The sequence below is a fragment of the Plectropomus leopardus genome, chromosome 1 (assembly GCF_026936395.1).
Source record: "Plectropomus leopardus strain MGB_pleo_1.0 chromosome 1, ASM2693639v1, whole genome shotgun sequence".
Taxonomy (NCBI): domain Eukaryota; kingdom Metazoa; phylum Chordata; class Actinopteri; order Perciformes; family Serranidae; genus Plectropomus; species Plectropomus leopardus.
This window is the reverse complement of record NC_142176.1, coordinates 25,333,845-25,355,556: the sequence shown is the minus strand read 5'-3', so window position 1 is coordinate 25,355,556 and position 21,712 is coordinate 25,333,845. Positions and strand designations below refer to the sequence as shown.

General features: G+C 41.7%; 1 protein-coding gene across 2 annotated transcripts in view; it reads left to right on the top strand.

The window, feature by feature from the left end:
- Positions 1 to 3,729: 3,729 nt before the first annotated feature.
- mafa (MAF bZIP transcription factor a) overlaps positions 3,730 to 21,712 on the top strand; it is an 87,223-nt gene continuing 69,240 nt past the window's right edge. For both annotated transcript variants that reach the window (XR_015776779.1, XM_042502755.2), the window contains exons 1-2: positions 3,730 to 5,094; positions 13,431 to 13,496. Coding sequence is in view for 1 of the 2 variants with exons in the window: in XM_042502755.2 (XP_042358689.1) it covers positions 4,127 to 5,094; positions 13,431 to 13,458 (996 nt within the window). In the remaining variant the exon portion in view is untranslated. The remainder of the gene's footprint in view (positions 5,095 to 13,430; positions 13,497 to 21,712) is intronic.

Below are 21,712 nucleotides of genomic sequence, written 5' to 3'. Positions count from 1 at the left end.
TTAGAGAGGGGTTTGAATAAAACGACTAACACGACTGACTGACCCAACAAAGCTCCAAAACCAAACCAGAGGTCATCTTGTAGTAACAAAGCCACATCACTGCAAAAAAATGTAAGTGTGTAAATAACGCATTATGTAATATCGAGAGTACTTTTTAAAAAAAAAAAAAAAAAAAAACTATTTTAAAGAGGCTTTGAAAACAATAACATCTTCCAAGGAAATTCTTATGGATGTTAAGATTTTGTGTTTATCAAATATAAATATTCAGTCAACACCAGAAGATTTGTCATCAATCAAAGGGATTTAAAATACACTGGAGGTGTATATGTATCACATTGTAAAAAGCTTCGGTTAACTCTGACTTAGTAATTCTGAACTTGACAAAGGTGAGGTGACCAAACCTGATCAGCACAAAAGATGAAAACATCATATTTGCTCCAAACACCTTTTTTCCCTCCAGCTTTTTAAATGACTAAAAAGTCTGAAAAAATGGGATTGACCCTTTTAATGATATCACAGTGCTTCACATCTCAAACACCCTGCGTTACTCTTCAGCCTCGTCACTTCCTCCCCCCTGGTTTGATAAGTTTTTTTCACGGCGGCCAGATTCCTCTCCGTGTAGATCTCTCTCAGCTCTGCATCATCAATAACTTCAAAGGCACAAAAGCAGCTAAATTAGGTCCGCCACTTTCTTCTGTCATGACTAATGAGCTCTCCCTTCGTTTGTGTATTAGTCTCGCTCGGCTGTGGCCGTACCCCAGGGAACGGGCCACTGCTGTGCCTTCCTATGAACAGGTAAGCCCAAACAGATGACAAGGCAACAGAATGGAAATAGAAACAATGGGGTTCTATTTGAGTTGTGTTTGAGCCCCATGCACAGTGTTGGATTAACTTGTGAGCAGATACATACATTTACCCCTTTACTGGAACATTCAGCGACCGGCAATGAGACTCGTGTGTTTGGTTGACTTCAGTCTAACCTGTCTTTACACAAGTAGCAGAAAAAAAGTATTTTATTCTGTATTTTTAAGTTTTGATCTAAATGTAATTGTTCAGACACAGCATCTGTCAGTATGTTTGTGCATGTACTAAAGCAGTTATGACATTATCATTTGCCACACAAAACCGAGACACAGACAGAAAAAGAGCACGTTTCCACTAAATGTAAGACAGAGGAAACTTAAAGATACTATCTCAGCTACAGTTTTGGACGACCACGCAAAACTGTCTAACTCCTTATGGTTATGAAAATGTCTGGCTGATTGGCAGGATCATCTTCCACAGCTTTTGGCAGTCAGGGACGTGACTGATTTGGCCTATCATTAAATAGTGTGCACCCAGGAATCTAAAAATACACATCGTCGCAACGATGAGATCATACACTTGGAGAGAGAGAAAGGCAGACTATGATTATAGGCTTTTGTCACAGGAAAGAAATGGTTATTTGTCAGCACCATGTCAAAAGATTCCACAAAAAAAAAAAAAAAAACATCACTCTGCCTGGCCAACGAGACTGAACTTTAGTATAGCTTACATCACTCTTTTCCCAAACAAATTGCATTATTATTGAATGAGTAAACAGTCATGTGTCACGATTAACTGCAATTTGCCGTTAAAGCATAAACAATAGGAACACTCAAAAATGAGGGCAGACGTTGTAGTCAAGACCACAACAAGACAAAGTCATGACTAAGAATAGAGTGTATCCAGACCGAGACTTTGAGGAGCTGAGAAAGTCAAGACTAAGACCAAGTCCCACACCACATTACACACTAAAGATAAAATTTGGAACATGCAAACCGTAGGCACTCCTCAAATTAATCTGCAAGATCTGCATTACCATAAAACACCCACGGAAAACAAATGACCCCGCTTCATTCACTCCTTTTATTGCCCTACTGAATGTATAAGTGTGCCATTAAAAATGTCTTCATAAAATAATCAAAAAGCATTTAAGATAAAAAAAAAAAATATGCATGGGAATTTACCTTTGTTTTTGTTTTTTGGTTGCCTTTTTTTATAAGCACAGCATATCGAGTGATATTTCTGCAGTTGTTGATTTAAAATGAATCCCAAGTCTTTGTTCAAGACCAAGATAAAACCAAGTAAAAATGCACTGAGTCCAAAATGAAACTAAGACCTTCAAAAATTGGTCTTGAGACCAAGACCAATTTCAAGTACTCCAACACTAGTTAAAGGTATGAATCCAAAAGTAATGTCATCCTCATTGATGAATCTCAGCTAATGCATATGAATCAAACTAAACTAAATTAGCATGAGGTGGTTCTTTATCAGAAACATCAGTCACACTCACTGGCCAGTCTACTGAAACTGTACTTCAGTATTACTTCACACCAGCAGTGAACTCAGCTGTCTCTTCTGTAAAGGTATGAAATAAAAATACATTAAAAAGCATCATAAAGTGCTCTGTATCTTCAAGCTAAAATAAAAGACCCTTTAGGAACTGTTTGATCCATGTGGTGAAGCCCATTATGATCCTGTGCTTATAAAGGACCCACATTGATAAGTTATGTTAGAAAGCCCAGTCTGTCTTATGTTACTTTTGTACATGAGTCAATTAAAAGTAAGAGACCTCTGAACTGAGATAACGTGCAATGTACGAGAGTGCTTTATATGACTCTACAGCAACGCCTAGGCCAGAGCTTAGATAAAGTGATTTTTATGGCTGTAAGACATAATATCAGTTTGGATGGAACACTGGGTTCACTGGCACTCACTTCCACTGACATGACTTCCTCCACCCTGGTTTGACTTCCTTACATAACGCCTCTAAAATGCACTGGGAGTATTGGTAACTTAGATACACCAAATTTGTGTTTTTCATCACTTCAAAACATTCTTTGTTTGAATGTGTGTGGGCCATTACAGTGATTGAAGGGGGAATCCCATGCCCTAGCATGTCCAAAAGGTGGCAGTGTTGAGTTTTATAATGGTGCGCAGAGGCATGACAAATCTCTTCAATCCACCTTTCATATTTTTGTTTCAGGAGTTAACATTTAAACATCGTCCATATAAGGCACTTTTTATAATGTTATTTGTGCTTTTATATATTTTTAAACAATAAATATTGTACTTAATATGTTCAAGTGTTTTGGGTTTTTTTCTGGGACAGAATGAATGATGCTGTATTAAAAACAGATATAAATGTCATATGGTATAAAATTCAGTAGCCTGCACAGGCAAACAATTAAATTTAATACTCTCTATTTAATAAAAAGTGTACATTCGCGATACATTGTATGGTTTAATACTTTCAATAATTAATCTGTCTATCTATGTCTGTCGATCTATCTATCTATCTATCTATCTATCTATCTATCTATCTATCTATCTATCTATTTTGTTACTTTTCTATCTTTTATCTAATTGCTCTGCATCAGGACTCCCACGTTAATGACTTTTCGGCATGCAACCGTCACTTCATTGCATTCAAATCACAATAAATTAAACTAGAATAAATTGTTGCTCTATATTAGAGGCGAGATTAAAATTACGGCAGCAGTAATCAAAGAGTTAAGAGTCCGTGTCCCAGCTGACAGTCAGCTGATGGCCTTTGACAGTTGCGAAAAGTTTTGTTTCTGTAGGGTACTAATATGTTAATTAGCTCTCGGAGTGTGCGACCCTATTGGCTCTTCGTCCGAGTCAATTTCCTTTTTCCAGCCTGACGTCAGGGCAGCTACAATGCTTAAACTCATCTGCTGTGTGATCCCTCTAAAAAATCGCCCCACCAGTCAGCGCCTTGTAACGTGCGAGGCTGCATTCACTCCCCTACTTTCGGCTCTCCTTCCTCTCCGCTTGCGCAATGTATTAGCGAAGAAACCGTAAAGTGTTAAATGTTTGAAATACAAAACCGCCGAATTTCACATGCTGAAAGAGGACTCCGCTACTCGTGCGCGCGGCACTGCTGTGTCTGTGCAATAGACTCTGCAAAGAAAAACTCCTCTCACACGCCTGCAAGTCCGCGGCTGCAAAAAGGACGCTGAAAAGCTCATTTTTCAGTTTCAAGACAAACGCTTTAAAAATCAAACTGGCTCACGTTCTTCCCAACCAACCCAGTTTGACAGCTGCTCTTCACCCCACTTGGAGGACTGTCAGCAGCAAGAGGATGGCATCAGAGCTGGCAATGAGCAACTCCGACCTGCCCACCAGTCCCCTGGCCATGGAATATGTTAATGACTTCGATCTGATGAAGTTTGAAGTGAAAAAGGAGCCGGTGGAGCCCGATCGCAACATCAGCCAGTGCAGTCGCCTTATCGCCGGGGGATCCTTGTCTTCCACCCCGATGAGCACGCCGTGCAGCTCGGTGCCCCCTTCCCCAAGCTTCTCGGCGCCCAGTCCGGGCTCGGGGAGCGAGCAGAAGACACACATAGAGGATTTCTACTGGATGTCCGGTTATCAACAGCAGTTGAATCCAGAGGCGCTGGGCTTCAGCCCCGAAGACGCAGTCGAGGCGCTGATCAACAGCAGTCACCAGCTCCAGTCCTTCGATGGCTACGCCAGGGGACAGCAGTTTGCAGGCGCAGCCGGAGCAGGAGGCACCATGGCCGGGGAAGAGATGGGCTCCGCCGCGGCGGTGGTGTCGGCAGTTATCGCTGCGGCAGCCGCTCAGAACGGAGGGCAACACCACCACCACCACCATCACCACCACAGCAGCAGCCACCACCAGGCACCCGGAGTCCAGTCCAACGGCGCTTCTGGGACAATTCACCCACACATGCGCTTGGACGACCGGTTTTCGGACGAGCAGCTGGTCACCATGTCAGTGCGGGAGCTCAACCGGCAGCTACGGGGGGTCAGCAAGGAAGAAGTGATCAGATTGAAACAGAAGAGGAGGACCCTAAAGAACAGAGGCTACGCTCAGTCCTGCCGGTTCAAGCGGGTCCAGCAGCGGCACGTCCTGGAAGGAGAGAAGACGCAACTCATCCAGCAGGTCGATCACCTAAAGCAGGAGATCTCCAGGCTGGTCCGGGAGAGGGACGCGTACAAAGAAAAGTATGAGAAGCTCATCAGCAACGGCTTCAGAGAAAATGGATCCAGCAGTGACAACAACCCTTCATCCCCGGAGTTTTTCATGTGAGTCTCGACATTATCGTGAAAAAAAGATGGGTTACTCACCCCGCATACAAAAGTTTTCAATATGAAACTTTTTTTTTTTCATTTGGCGCAAATGCCTACTAGACCAAGAACTAATTTGTCAACTTTTTATTTTTTATTTTATACATTTTTTTTTTAAAACGTCTGCGACTGTTTTTTTAGATTTGGAGAGCTTTGTCATCCGCGTTTTTTTTTAATTTTGGAAAGGCATATTCAGAAAACTATCATCTACTTTTTGCTATCATACTACTCAGTATATTATGCATAGCCTGTTTGTCGAGATTTTTTTTCATCGTTGTTCATTAGATTTGCAGTGTTTTGAGTAAAATATGATTTTTGAAAGTTGATCCAACTTTCAGTGCTGCAGTAGACTATACGAAGTGTGCATGCACGCACTGAGTATACTTTGAAGTTCATCAACTTGCCCTTTTTCATCATTTTACTTTGAATCCAGTGTACAGATTCCTGTCAAAACTGCATCCATCGACAAAAATGGTTATGGTCTTTTTTTATTTTTTGTTTTTTATTTTTTGTCTACCAAACTTGGAGGATTGCGAGCCTGCCGTTTTGACGCCACCTCATCTCATGCTTGTTTTTGTGTTGAGCAACAAAAGACTATATTCATTACAAACTATTCATTGTTTTTAAAGAGATGTCTTATTGAACTTCCCTGCATGCTGGACATGTATGGTTTTTTTTCTTTCTGTGCTTGAAGATGTCCTTCTTGTCGGATGACTCCAGCATGGCATTCATACTTCATTTATGGCCTCCTCACTTTTTTGGGACAGCAACAAAAAAGTGACAGGACTTCCCACCCACCCCCCTTGTAATCTATACAAGTCCATTTCAGCTGTGTTGAAGTGCACCACCATCGGCTGTCATTAGACTGCAGTGAATGCGCTATGCATTCCTGGTGGAAGTTGATCGGCGGGGATCCTGCATGGTGCGAGGGGGAAAAAGAAAAAAAGACTTCACTCTTAAGGAAACCACCGATCCCTTTCCTGGAAGTTTAGTCTCTTGCTTAAGGCCTATATTGTTATTTAAAGATATTCATCTCTGCATCTGACAACCTCTGGATAATTTTGAAAGCGTAATTTAAGTACAAAGTTTTATAAGTTGCAAAAGATAACGTGCTACAGGTTGAAGCCTATAGATTACTAGGATAATTAATACGGAGATTGCTGCACACATTTTAACAATGGTTTAGACATTGGCTCGGCTCCAGTTGATACAATGAGCAGTATTGTGCAGTGCATAAACAGCGCTTTTGCAGCATGTGCTTCAAACAGAAGTGTGAGAGCTCTATTGGTATCCGACACACATTTCACTATTGTATTTCAAAAAGTATTGTTTGAGAAGTCAAAGTTAATTGCCATGCTTTTTTTTTTTTTTGGAAACGTGTGTCCTCAACGAACTTACGCATTTTGGACCGGAGTGCACTAAAAATTCTCGCCTGTCATCATGTGGAAGTTAAAGGAAAAAAAGAAAAAAGTTAATATTCTCCACATCTCAAGAAGAGAACTTTGACATCCTGTTACGACTTAATCGTAACATTTTGATACTTTATTATCAGTTCAGGAGAGACTGTTGTTTTGTCTTAAACGAACTCAATATTTGCAAAGCAATAATATTAATTATAACCAATAATGTCTGGACATTGTTTAGATGGTCAGGGATTGACACCCTGCATGTACAAAATGAGGGAGAACCATTCGCCAATAAATCTTGAAAATATGTTAATTAATCTTTCATCTTATACATAGTAAATATATATATTTTGCTGTGCAAAATTATTTCACTCACTAACCATATGTGATGTTCATATGTGCTCGTTTTTTTCATTTCATACAATTAAATGATATGCAATAAATGTATGTAATTGTCTTCAATAAGTTTCTCACTTTTCTTTTGACTTGTCCTGAGATTTTTTTTTTTTTTTTTTTGCTTTTGTGACAGAAACAGATTCAGAAACGCGGTGGAGATTTATTGCACTACATATTAACACTGTTTAGATTTCGCCATTTTCAATACGTTTTCTCTAACGCCAATTTAAAAACGGACCACCCTGAACGAATCAGAAACGTCTTTTTTTTTTTTTTAAAACAGCAGATATTAATAAATTTACCCCAAACCAATAAAGCGCAGAAGACAGATTGAGAGCAATTCAGGTCGAGACACTTTCTGCATTTGACCCGAGTGCTGCATTTAACAAGTCCGGGGTTACAGAGAAGTTGATGCAACCACAGACAGCGATTAAGAAACGTGCTGGCCCACATTTGACGTTTGTTCTGACATGCTATTGTCTAATACAGGATCTATTTTTCTTCTTCTTTGGAATCCCCAAATCTTCTAATGAAAAAAAAAATAATTCTCACAATATAATGATGCCAAAAACTTAGACAGAATCTTGGTTATTGTCATTTTTGGTTTTAACCCTCCATTTTAAATTACCTTTACAATCAAATTATTATGTAGGATAAATTTAAAATATTTTGGTCCATGAATTAGGTCTTAATCTTCATCTGTGATTATGGAAACAGCCCATTATTTTTGTATAGTATAATTACATTGTCAATTTAATTGCAGAATATGACCTGTGATTAGTATATGTGTGTGTGTGTGAGTCTCTCTCCCTCTGTCTTTCTTTCTCTCTCTCTCTTCCACTGTTTGGGTGTGTGTGTATGTATGTGTGTGTGTGTGTGTGTGTGTGTGTGTGTGTGTGCGTCTGTTAACCTAAATAGGTGTGACTTGGTGTGTGTATTTTTTCTAGAAGGACAGTATATAAGGATGACATGTCTATGTGAATTTCTTGTGGCTCTGCATGTTCTATATTTGCACCCTCCATTAATCCTTTTTTACATTGCCTGCTTCCTGATCTCTGTGTGTGTGTGTGTGTGTGTGTGTGTGTGTGTGTGTGTGTGTGTGCATACTTGTATGTTTGCGTGTGTGTGTGTGGTGTGCCCGCTGTCTGTGTTTTTCGGACACTGTGTGCTCACTGTCATTAGCCTGTCATCGTTTGGCTTTCCCAGTTTCACCCCGCTTTATCCTGTTTGTCAGTGGGCCTGATGCAGACATGCTCTCGGAGAGAAGGGGGGGGGGGGTTGCAGAGAGGGCACAGCCATGTCAGGCATGTGAGGGGGCGCTGGAGAAGGTGCCAATGTAAGTCAGCCGCTGCGGTGGGCAGAAAGAGGCTCAGTGCTGCTGCACCCAATCGTGCATTTCAGTGGGTATTTAGACATCTCATTTTGTCCTCTGTCAACATAACTTTTACACTGTCCCAGTGCATGGACTGAATAGGCCACTTTTCTGAAACACAAGAGGAAAAGTTCTTTTGTAAGTTCTGGGATGAGGAATAGCCTTGTGGGCATCTTGTTTCACTGTTCCAGAACAATTTGTTTGTTGAAACAGGAAGACCCATGTGCCAGAATCCTCTTTTTGAAGAAACACTAAGGTTTCTGAGGACAGCTTCAGTCTGGATCTGTCAGCTTTTCACAACTTAGCCACAGTTTGAAAGTGCACGGCTGTGAGCAAAGGAATCACACAAAGGGCACCTTTCATATAAAAACAACCACACTGTCAGTGCATTAACAAAGTGCTGAGTGATCAACTGTTGGTCTAAACTACGAACAGTAGTCTTTGCAGTTTTAAATTTCATACTTGTTAAATTTACCCCAAAAAGCCATCTTCTGCACCATCTGCCAAGGATGATGTGCTGCACAGCCCGTCCAAAAGAAAGAGAAAAAAAGAGCCAGTTAAACCCAACACTTGTATCCCACTCTGTTTTGTGTGATTTCCTCTGAGGTGCGTGCTACTGCTGTGGTGGCTGATTTGCCCAGAGTGAGGGGAGAGACTGAGACAATAGTCGGGCTTGGGCTGAATTAAATGATTTTGCTGATGATTAATAGTGGTGTGGGCCACTAGCTCCTGCGATGTAGAGATGATAAATCGTGAGTGCAGCTCCGTGCAGCTGTGCCAGTGTTGGGTCTTAGCATGCACACACCATGCAATTTACAGCCAAGCCGTTCTCCTTCTTCCTCAATTTATCTAATTACATCTATTTGATCTAAGCAGTAGCGCTGCTATATTTTGATATTTCAGATTAACCACAAAAATGAACTGAGTGACTTCAGGGAGGATAATTGTTTGTATTCCCCCCTTTAAAGAACATGTCTCTGTGCTTGCCATTTCAAAGAGATTTTTTTTTTCTTCTTTATTTAGGAGTTAGGCTTCGCTTCTCTAAAGGCTGTTCATTTCAGTGGTGGCTTTTTGATGTGTTCAGAGTGGCATGTGAAAAATGACAATTTGGTTTCTGTTTAAGGCTGCCCTGTTAGACTTTTTAGCTTGTTTATTTTGATAGTTTCCTTATTGGGATAGACCAGTTAGACCTCTAATGTCCATGCACTAGCATTGAAAACACACTCAACAGCCTGCACGCACCAGCACAGACACAAACACACACACAAACAATAAATAGCCCTGCATAGATTTGCCCCAGCCTTTTGTTTCACAGCATGATGCTCCTTGTGTTTCTCTGGCATTTTTATGATTTGAATACTTCCGTCTCTGAGCAAAATGACATTTGTGTGAAGATAGATCTGATTTGCAAAAGATGTTTTCCCGTTATATCTGTGGCACCAGTGCGCAATGGTTATGTAAGTGATAAATCTATCGATTTTCCAATGATGCACTCATATGGAACGTTGGCGCTATGCGGGCTGACAGCATGAGATGCAGCACGATGTTCACTCAAGTAGCACTACGCCAGTTGACAGACCCAAAAATAAGAGCTGTTTGGGGGTCTGAATTCTTCCAGGCTTTAGATGATGCCAGAGGAAGGGCTCGAGAGGATTTGTTGCGTGGCTGTTTCTGTGTGATTCTGCATCTCTTAACTCACGCCGGCCCGTATGCGAGGTCGATTAGTGCCTGTGAGGATAACATGAACGTGCAAACGTGAGTAGGTGTCTGTGAATGTGTGTGTCTTGTCGTCTTTTGGAGAAGAGGATGAGCAGAGGTCAAAAGTTACAGCGCACAAGGCTGCTCTCAAAGTCATTAGAGTAATCCCTGCCCTAGGGAGCTCAAGCTCATTTCCTCTGCCCAGAACCCACTGAATAAGATGTACATGCACATCCGACATGGTATAGTACACAGTAAATTCAAGACTACTCACTGCCAATTTTTTTTTTTTTTCACCCATTTCCTGTATTTCACCAGTTTCATAGAGAGTTACACTTTCACAGCGTACTTTCTTTATTACACAAAAGCATTTCTGAGGATTGGAACAAATACAAATCAGCACAAAAACTACTTGTAGCACAAGTATAAACTATATTATTCGGCAATGTGTTAAAATAACATAGCTTCCAGTTGATGACTCACATACGATAAATACACAAAAGGTGTTTATGTACTTTCATGTATGCAGCACGTGTTACCATAAAATATGTAGAACGGGCCGGTGAAGCACTTGGCTGCAGCCTGGCAGGTTCAGTGTCATGCTGCCAAACATTTTTCTTTTTTCATCTCAAGCATCTGAACAGAAAAAGCCATTGAAACACTGTCGAGTGGAAATAGCAAATAGAAGTTAGGCAGCCTATGTAGTGGTTTAACTAATCATAGCAGTGTAATGAGCATCATCCGGTAGCCTTTGTGGCAGCCATGATGATTACGGACAGCAGCTCATTTTATTCTCACACCCACATCATTCGAGGATTGCATTGTGGGTGTTGGAAAGACACAACAAAACAACCAGCGGCACTTAAGCTGAAGTCATTGTTCCTCCTATTAATATCCACTGAGTCAGGCTGGGTGTGCTTAACTTGGATTCTCCTTTTCGGTCTTGAGTTTATACTTTAATTAAGGTTAAAAAGAGCAGATAAGTGTGTGTGAAAATGCCATCAATTCCAACTGTGTTTTTGGAAGATTATGCTTTTTTAATCCTCTCGGTCATAGTGAGTCTAAAATCCGAAAAATGTAATAATCAGATCTGTTTTGTTTTTTTTACTTGCTGTTTTTCTACTTCAAAAAAGTTGGCAAATTAAAAAGTAGTTTCATGATGTCGTATTAAATATCTGAAAAAAATTAAGTTCAGATGCTGCTTAGTTTATCTTTCTAACAGCCGGGTCAGTGTGCACTTGTGATGAGAAGTTACATTTTGCATGATGTTTCACCACATTCTTTATTTCTTTTAGTTTATTTTTATTCCTCTAATAGTTGCTAGGGTGGACGCCTTTCCAAGTATAGACACACTGGTGCTATTGTTAAATTCATTTTAAGACTGAGGGGACACATATGAAATGGGTCATTAGGGGGTTCCTCCTCAGGAAATTGTGAGCATCAAACACTTAATCTCCTGGATTCTGGAGAATTGTTGTATAAACAAAAGTCCTCTGCTAGTTGTATGTTTTAATCGGGGGGTACAAATGCACATGTAATATTAAGGAGGATGTGTCCCCTACATCAGGCCCTACACACTTTCTTTTTTATCATCATGTAACTGAATGTTAGTGTATGTATTTCATAAAGTTGGAATTTTTTCACTGTGACAGAAAACTTTGATTTCTGAGTTTGTCTGTGTAAAAGAGCAATGCAGATTGAGCCCATACTGAATGTGCAGGTAGTTAACAGTAACAGTAGTCAGGTGTCTGAGCACAACCAGGTGGCAGAAACATCTGCAAATGTGACCAGACTCACAGCAGATACTGAGACAAAAAAATCCAACCTCACCTCATTTTACAGTGTAAATGAGAGGTAAAGACACACTCTTTCCTTCTGAATTAAACAGACATCAGGGATCAATTAAGCAGCTTATTTTATCAGAGAACACTTTGCTCTTTCTATACATTTCTTTCTTTGTGGCAGAAAGTCTCAACGTGCTTCAAATAGACATTAAGTGGATGCGTGCCGTGTCATTAGAGAGTTGTCCTTGAAAGACTGGCTGCAGGTTATGTTGGTAATGAGGTGGTCGGGACTTGCTGGGGTAATTTTATATGTCTGTAAATGGACCCAAACCAAGAGCCTGTGACTTAAATAAATGCAACACCATCTCTCAGCTTTCCCATTGCACAGAGTTAAAATAAAAAATGAAAAGCATTACTTTTAAATTAGCATACCTTTTTTTTTAATTTTAAAAAAACAAATAAAACACTCCAGATATATGTCCAAAATCACAGTCAATAAACTTGTGTTCTATTGGCATTTTAAGTTAAATTGTATTATTATTAAAATGAAGCAGCAGAGAAATGTACATGAGAAACACATCCAGTAAGTGTTTGGTCATTTACAGAGATTATCAACATTCAGCAATTTGTTTTTGCATGGAATACATTCTTAATTCAGAGCTATAGTAATTTTTATTACAGGGCCCTTACTGTCTTATTTCCAACATAAGTTCTTGCCTTTTCCTCACCGTTAACATAGTTTTTAAGAATCTGACTCTCTAATGAAACTTTTAACTTTGTGATGTAGATGCCGTGCCTTTTTTTTCTGCTGTGGTTCTAATATCATCATGCGGCATTGCTGCTGTTTTCCTGCAGCTTCTATATACTCCATACAACTGAGTTATGTGGCATTTATTTGAAAATCCAATGATTTAAAATTTCCTTCGCTGCAGCGTATGGGCAAAGTATTTCCACAACTGTCATTTTCCAGAGTGTTTTAAAGGGACCCTGCTTGGCATCCGTGCACAGAGCTAAGAGCTAAGCTAATGTTTTCACTTGTTTAACAACATTTATAGGGAATATGAATAACTGTTTCTGGACCTGCGTGGAGCCACATGCTCACTGTGTGTTTTAAGGAGGGTGCTTATGAAATTTTGCGTTACAATATGGGGGAAAACATCTTCCACTGTTAATTTGTCTGTATGATAAATGCCCTGCCTTTTGGAACAATTAATTATGTAATATAATGAAATGAGCAGGAGTAAAAGGCTTTGGCACTGAACTCTTTTGCCTCTTCTGTGTGACGGCACACTGTATGCTTAGATATTTTAGTTTTGTCTCTTGTGGTTACAGTGTTTTGATGCATAGGTTCTGCCTGTAGAATCTATTTGCATGCAAATTTTTACATTTCCCTCCGCATCAAACGCTTACTATGATACATGTACTGTGTTTCACCAGACAGACGAGGTGAGAGTGAATCTCGCTCGGAACGGATCTACTTGTTTCTCTGTGATTGTTTTGTGTGCGTGTGTGTCTGACGGGGTGGCAGAGAGTGACACACGCAGTAGAAGGAACAGAAAAGGAGAAGACAGCATGATTTGCCTTGATATTCATTTATCCAGTCTTATACGTTTTGTCCAATCTTGTCTGCTCCTTTAGGTCATCGAGAAAATTCCTCCATCTGTGATTTAAAGCCCCAATCCTCCGTGCCCTCGGCTCTCTGAGGTAAAACACTTTTTTATTTGATCTCTCTCAGCTTTTTTTGTTTTTCTTTCATCTGTAATTTTTCATACAGTGAGTGAAGTCAGACTTGTAAAACAAGCTTTAAAAAATGATCACAGCTGTACAAATAATATCAAACATAATTAGAACTTACAAAATGATTACTGGTCATGTTGTTTCCTATTGTACGCCTACACAATGAAATCCATATTAATTATTCATTAATATTAGACTCTTGTATTAAATAGAGAGAGGACACAGTCACCACATATAATTATGAGTGTTTTATACCGTACAGCACGTGTCTGTAAGGCTTCCATAATGGATGCATAATGTACCATAGTTTGTCAATTCCTATTCATATGCTAAAGAGCACACACCTTCTTTATGTTGCCAATATCTCTCTTCATCACATCTCCCCCTGTCGCCCCAGTGCCATAAGTTTGCAGAGTGCTGTACGCATTTTCCCACCTAATTTAAATCCACAAAGACACACACACACACACACCGCACAGATATGATGCTTTCCCTGGATCAACAGTACAACTGCCACATTACAGCCACTCATTCAGATGTAAATCACATGTTCAGATTTTGCGTGGAAAAAGAGAAAAAGCCGAGAGTGTCGGACAGCAGGAGAGAGGCAGAGTGAAGAATAAGCTTCTACTCCTGAAATCAATTCACAGAGACAGAGAGGAAACTGGGCAAATGTATATTGCAAAGCCAATTGTTCCTGTAATGGCTTCACTGATTGTTCCATAGCAAATGCTGTGATGTGCTTGGTCATGACACATAAGGATGAGCTCCATGACTTCGCACCTTGCTAAAGTACAATGTATGCATGTATGTATGTATGTACGTGTGTGTGAGTGTGTGTATGTGTGCGCGCGTGTATGTGTGTGTGCGCATACATGTACTTGCATCTAGTGTTATTTACTTGATTGTGTCTAAGTGGGGCGTGGGATCAGTAGCTGGCCTTTCTCCAGCTCCACTTAACTTCAGGAGGGGAAGCAGGACAAAAGCCATCAGGGAAGACAAGGACAAATCATCTTTAGATGAAGTGTTTTAAGTGCTCTGATTCTCCTCCCACGTCATCACTGTGAATTAGGTGCCCTCTGCTCACTGCTTAGAGGTGTCGAATATAAACAATGCCAAGGGAACGGATGTTAAACGAATGAAAGTGGAAAACCATGAGGGTGTCTATCTTAGTCAGCCTCGTAAATCTCCGTTCCCTTGCCACGCTGCAGTACTATACTGATGTTGTGCTCTGACAACCTGCCAGCCAAGCTTAGAAGGGGCTGCGTGTGGTGTGGTCTGGTCGATCCTGTTCTTAGCGGTTTCAACCAAGGCAGACGTTGCAGGCAGAGCCATGTCTTTGTTTTATGCAAATCCATGCATATGAGAAGGGGGGGGGGCGATGAGCAGTCTGGCCACGTAGCTCCAGGAGGACAGGCTGAGTGATGGAGACGGAGAGCCAGGTCTCCGTGTCCTTGCCTGGGGAAAGAGTGTCCTGACTCTGGCCTGGACTGCCTAGACACCACCAGGACACTGTGTCACTGCGCCTCTAACTCCACCAATGCAAGAGAAAACACATTTCCCAGGCATAAATGTGTTTACTTTGTGAGATGTTGGGATGGCAAGGAGATAAAGAGAGGTTAACGCTGGTATAAGAGTGCCAGTGTGTCTCAGTGGCAACTGGTATGTGTGTGTGTGTGTGTGTGTGTGTGTGTGTGTGTGTGTGTGTGTGTGTGTGTGTGTGTGTGTGTGTTATGAAGGCAGGCACACCTCAGGGGTTCGCCATGCAAAGAGACACTGGAGTTCAGAGCCCAGCAGGGAGCTGAAGGACCCAGAATATGCTGACAAAGATAAAACACCAGGTGTGTGTATATGCACAGTAAGTGTGTGAAAGAGGCGATGAGAAAGAGAGCTGAGTGCAAATATAGATTGGGGAAGCAGGCCGGTGTGTTTGTGTGTCTGTGTGTGTGTGTGTGTGTGTGTGTGTGTGTGTGTGTGTGTGTGTGTGTGTGTGATCACATAAGCATACTGTAACAGGTAGGCAAGGCCACCAACCATGTGGCAAGTATATGGCAGGTTGATTTAGGTGAAACTTCGGATGATCCATTTCCAATGTCCTTTGCTTCCTTAAATTAGCATAGCTCATCAATGCAGTAAATTTCATCTTGTGAATGTTTTGAATGTCCCATTCGCCCATCCTCTCTTGCTCAGCCCTTCTCCGAGCTGCGTGCAAATGATGACGCTTGGACGGAGGCTCTTCTATCACAGAGAGCTCTATTTCTGGGTGCCAGGATGTTGGTCTCAGTCATCGAGGGCAGATGAAATCGATCCAGATTGACCTGTCATGTGGAGGAGAAAATGAATGAGAAAGAGGAGGGGTGAAGAGGCCATGGAGGGAAGGGGGGGCAGCGCAGAAGTACAAAAACAACCTCCTGCTCCATATGGGTCAAAAGTCGAGGGATGATTTATTCAAGACTGGGTGTTCTTCCTCCTCCTCCACCCCCCTCCGACTCCTCTCTGCTCCACCTGCCTCTCGGAAAGGAGTGAGAAACTGGAGACTGCTCAGGAGGAGCTGACTATATTTATCCTTGGTGACCAAACACACTGTGGTCTAACTTTAAAGTTAAAAATACAGATATCCATGTACAGTGAGATGGGCACAGTTTGCGTCACCACCTGGCACCGAGCACAAGTTTCTCAGTTTGAACCGACTTGAAGAAAGATCACAAAGCAGCTTGTAGCTTACACTGGGAAGACTGGACTTACTGGTAGCCACATTCATATGAGGTATCACATGATTATATTCGATTTGTAAGCATAAATATAAGACTAAAACAAGGAACTCCTGATTGTGGGAATGATACTTTCCTCGCAAAGAAAGAAAGCAAGGAAGAAAAAGAGAGAAAGACAGGGAAAGATTTATGGCTGCGTTTGTATGTGAAGTGGTACTAGATTTAGCCCAGTGTGTTTGGGCAGAGCTCCACTTTGCTAATTATTTTCCTGTGGCAGAGTTCTCAGCATGGCGCTCCTCTCTCGCTCTGAGAAGAGAGGCTCAGCAGTAAGTGCTTAGTCAGCCCTGCTCTGGGTGTGAGATACTGTTGGGTCTCTGGTGGACTGTCGGGGAGGCGGAGCAGTGTGGGACCGAGCCATCGCAAGGGCGAAGGCTTTGAGGAGAGGGCAGGCCCATCATCACCCATCAGTGAAAGGGAAGGGGAGTAAAATACTACTGTTGGAGAGGGCGAATGAGAGCTCTGTAGTGCATCTGTGTGGCAATATTGCTGTTAGAGCTGGTCGTCTGCTGATTGTTTGAGGAGAGTGAACGCAGCTTGCAGAGTCCTACAGTCACTGTGGACATATAAAAGTCTCTAAAGCTGTAGGATCCACACATTAGCAATTTGCTAAGGCATGGACGTATCAGCACATCATGGTTACTTTCTGTGCTGCCTTGATCTCTGTGCCAATCCCTCAGTCATTCAAGAAACTGTCTGTGTTCTCTGTTTCTCTCCTCCCTCTCTATTTATACTCCAATGTCAAACTTGTCTTTCTTTCTATCTCTACCCTTCTTTTCAGAGTGACACGCAGCTCCTCCTCTTCTGTCTGCCCCGCTATCCTCCAAATGACTCTCCTCCTCCCCCCAAACAAACTTAGCTTCCTTCTTATCGCCTCTGTGCCCAACGTCACTTTCCCTCCCTCCTCCCCCCTCCTGCCTCACTGCACCTGCTTCCCTCCCTGCTCCCTGCTCCCTCTCCAAACGTCACTTTTCCCCTCCTCTCCTCCTCCACTCCTATTCTCCCCCTCGTTAGCTTGATGAATGGCTTCACTGCAGGGAAAGTGCTGATTTTCATCCCTCTGTCTGATTTCTGCTGGCTGTTATTAATTTCAAACACTCAGAGAAAAGCAAGTGAGTCAATAAATAAGGAAATGAACACACTTCATCCTGCCATACAGCAGCTTTCACAGTCATTCACCCAGGATGCGGGTCCTCTGTGGAGGCCCAGGCCTGCATTTGTACTGATAGAGTTCAGCTCCACTCTTGTATCACAACATTTTTTTTTTTTTTTTTTTTACGGTGAGGATAAAAGTCATGCGGTACCAGTGCATCATATCAAATGTTTCTGGAGTATTTTCAGTATCTTGCTTCACTCAGACAAACAGGGCCAGAGGGAGACAGAATGCTACAAAGTAAATAGCTCCGAAGAGACCTGCAGTGTCCTCTCTCATCTTTCACACCGGTGCACCATTTAAGAAATGCATACAGTGAAGTGACAATAGGAAGAGATATGGAGAAGACGCAGGGTTAAAGAGAGGCAATGAGAAGCAGCAGCCTAACAGAGTTATTGCTGCACATTAAACGCTGCTGTCCACACACTGTGGCTGGAGCTCTATATCTAAGTGCACATTACTTACATTCCAGGCTTAATGCATTGTGCTTGCCCGTTAACATCAAACACAAATAGCCTCTGAGACGATGCTCCCACTTTCTTGCCGTCAGAGGGGAACGCTCACACCAAAAATTGTTGTTTTCCGTTTTATGTAATTAATTAAAATGAGTTAGGATGCCTAATCAAAACAGGATCACCATAATGCATGCGCAGACACAGGAATTAAAGCTCGAGATATCATTGCGCTGTTTACAAAGTGTTAAGACAAACAGTCTGGTGGAGTATCCTATTAATACATGTCTGAGACACATGCACGTCCTCTGTTGTGTGGTCGGCGTTCTGCAGCGACAGGGCTTATGTTTCCTGAGCTTGGCTCACACAATTAAAACAATATTTGGTATCACATTAATGGCCATACAGATTTTATTAAGGTCAACACTTCCTTAATTTGCTCGCGTGTCTGACCCCCACTTATTTATTGATTTCCGCTTCCTAGGACTGGCCTGCTGAATCAGTGTACAGCAAGTATGTTTCTGTTAACAGCCCTGTCTCAGAGAAATTACTTTTACATAAAAGTCATTTGAAACAGCAAAATGTTTTTTAGGAAACGCTGTGCAAATTACGTCTTCCTTTAACATAATAAGGAAATAATGGCATAACGAATCTGGCAAGTTGCAAAAAAGTTGATACTGAACATATCAGCAACATGTTCACTGGCAACATATTTCCATTTCCAGAAAAAAAAAGGCAATCTAGCAATTCAGAATCCACTTGTGACTACAGCATTATGCTTTCTAGAATATTCTTCTAATATTTGAACAAAATCATGACCATTCCCTAACCTCGATCAAAGTGCATTTGATGCCTAAACCTAAGACAAGAGTCTTTGCTTTTGTGTATCTCATTTATTGATTAATATTTGAGACAAACTTCAGATAGTCATTATTCATGCTTGCAGTTATTTGTCACTGTTTCATCTTGTCATTATCTGTGGTTTTACCTCTTTTTATTTATCTTCTCTATTGAGCTTTCATTTAATGTTTGTATTTCATTTGTATACAGCTGTCAGCCTCAGAGTAACCAAACATACTGTTGTTGTACAGCTACACAGACAAAGTGTCTTATGTCTTAACTTTTCCTTACCTTCCCTGAAGTGCTTTTGTTGCTTAACCTAACCTGAGACAAAATTCTGGACGCGTACAAAAACATTTGGGTGTCAAGGATCTGCACTCTGTATGCCCGCTTGTTTAGTTGAAATGAAAAGCACATTGTCTCTGACTTCTGAGCATAATCCATTGTGAAATGATGTTGCCATACAACGTAATAATAATAGCAGTTTAGTAAGTGCATTTTCTAGGAGACAGGGTTGCTGTAAAAACATTATGCTATCGGAAGTTAAATGCGAGTGATTAGCATGTATATATGTATCTGTACATTCAAAAATCTTTAGTTTATGCAGACAAGAAAGCATACATTTATAGAGAGAAGTGTGCAGAGGTAGTGTGTTTAATTTTATTTTGTACTGCACTGCACTTTATCCCAAGTATTATTTGTGCCAAGTGTTTTGGTTTGACAACATTGGCAGGCAATGGATTCCCAGAGGGTCTGCTGCAGCCTCGACAGACTGAATATACAGCATGTAAGAATTAATATTGATAGGGAGGAAAAATACAAAGTTATAAAGAGTTTTTTTTTTTACTTTTCACTGTCACAGTGTCCAGTGACAAAGAAAAATTTAAATCTAACACAAAATGTACACTGCTGTGAATCTCCCATTGAGTTTCTGTCACTCCTCATTTGATCTATAAATGAATAAAATATTCTGAAAGCTGAATGTCAAGACTCCCAAACTTTAGCTTTTTGGTGCGGTTACAGAAATGTAGAGGATGATGTGAGGAGGGAGAGGAGAGGAGCCTGTGTTAGTGGTAGCTGCAGGGGTAGTGGAGCCTGTATGTCTGCTTCATGGCTCTGTGAGCGCAGACATAACTATTGTGTTTACAAGGCTGAGTTGCTCTTACTGTTAAATTATTGGGGTGGGGGCGCGTTAAAGGAGGAGGAACAGAGGGGAACGGGCAGAGGGGGTAAATATTTGTCCCTCTGTCTCATAGTTCTGGCTAACCAGGCTGAGGAATGCTCTTTGCGTCTTATAATTACAGAGTTTGGTTAGTGTCACCCTTGGAGAGTACATGGCCTCAGAGACCTGGCAGAGGGAGGGCTTTCTGGAGACACAATGTAGTGAGTGGGACTTAGGAGCGGCACACTTTCTGCATGTCACTACTGTACTTAGGAGACATGTTCGGTTAATGGCCACGTGTCGTGAGGTTGTTCTCTGAAGTGTGGGCCGGTCAGACCAAACTGTGAACTCAGCTGATCATCTCAAAGTTGTTTTTTTGTTGCCTTGGAAGGGTGTGTGACCCCTGCGAAGGAATGTTGTGGCAAAGGCAAAAACAGAAATCAAGAGACCTACAGTACTGGTTTGCTCACTCTCAGAACTAAAAAAAAAACTGTCTTCTCTCTCTCATAGCGTCTCTATTGAACATAAACAACATCTTCACTGCTTTACAATGCTCTTAGGGTTTTTTTCCCCTTCTCTGCGACCTGGCCATTAAAGGAGAGCGATGAGTTCACAGCTGATAGGCTCTGGTTGCGAGGAGCAGAGAGCAGTGTAGGATGACATTATCGGAAGCGGCTGCATATAGATACAAAAAAAAAAAAAAAAAAAGACAAACAGAAAGAGAATACTATGGCGCACTTCTCTCAATATAAACGTCTGTCTGCTTGGATTACACTAATGACCCCTGACAAACCATAATAAGACGCATGCATCTCTATGGATACTAGCCACGACCAAAGGAATGGCTCTGTGTTTACTTTCCACTTTGACAAATTAGGAAAAAACTAAAGCATCATTTCATGTCGTGTCCTTAAACCACCAGGTCATGTTAGAAAAAAAGCATTCTCAATATACAACCCAGTATGCCACAACTACCATTAGAGAGAGGGATGTGAAAGGAGGGTGATGGAGAGGGACAAAGCTTTCCCTCCATCCCTGCGGCTGAAGTGGAATAGTTGTGGTGACGGGTTGTGACAGCTGAGGGAGCGAGGGAGCAAGAGGGGAGTATCACTCCAAAATCCCCGGGAAACAGAGAGGAGGGGAGAGTAATTTAGGATAAACTGCCTGCCGTCGCCTCTCTCAGGCCGTCTGCTGTCTTTCTCACTTCTGGACATGCACACAGAATGTGAACAAGTCTCTTTTTCTCTGACACACACTCACACTCTGGGAAATAGATATTTATTTTATTAAGTCTCCAGTCACCACATTATCATAATGATTCAGCCAATAACGCCGGCTCCTCGGCCGGATCTCTGGGTCAAAATTAGACATTCATCAAACACATATGCCATACCAGAATTAGATGCACACAGGAAACTCTCATTTCCTTCCCCCGTCTCTTGATAGTATCCCTAATAGACCTCTCTCCCAGTGGCACACTGCTGTTGCAACATTCACCTACCATTGCTTTAATGAGATGTCTGCGCTGTTGTGTGTATGTGTCCCTATGTGTGTGCTCGCGTCTGTGAGTGTGCCTGAGAAAGAAAGATGTTAGCGATCCTTGTGGCCCTGTTTATCTCCACCCTTGTGTTGGAGTAGAGGGAGGTCAGAGGCAGGGCTGCCTGTATCCATCTCCATTCCCACGGCTGCTGTCTCACAGGCACAGTGGTCACAGGAGGATGAAAAGACTATGGATTTTTTTCTCCTCCTCCCTACACTCACCAGAGCAGGAAGATTAGACAGAAGATGAGCACAGCCTGGCCCATTCA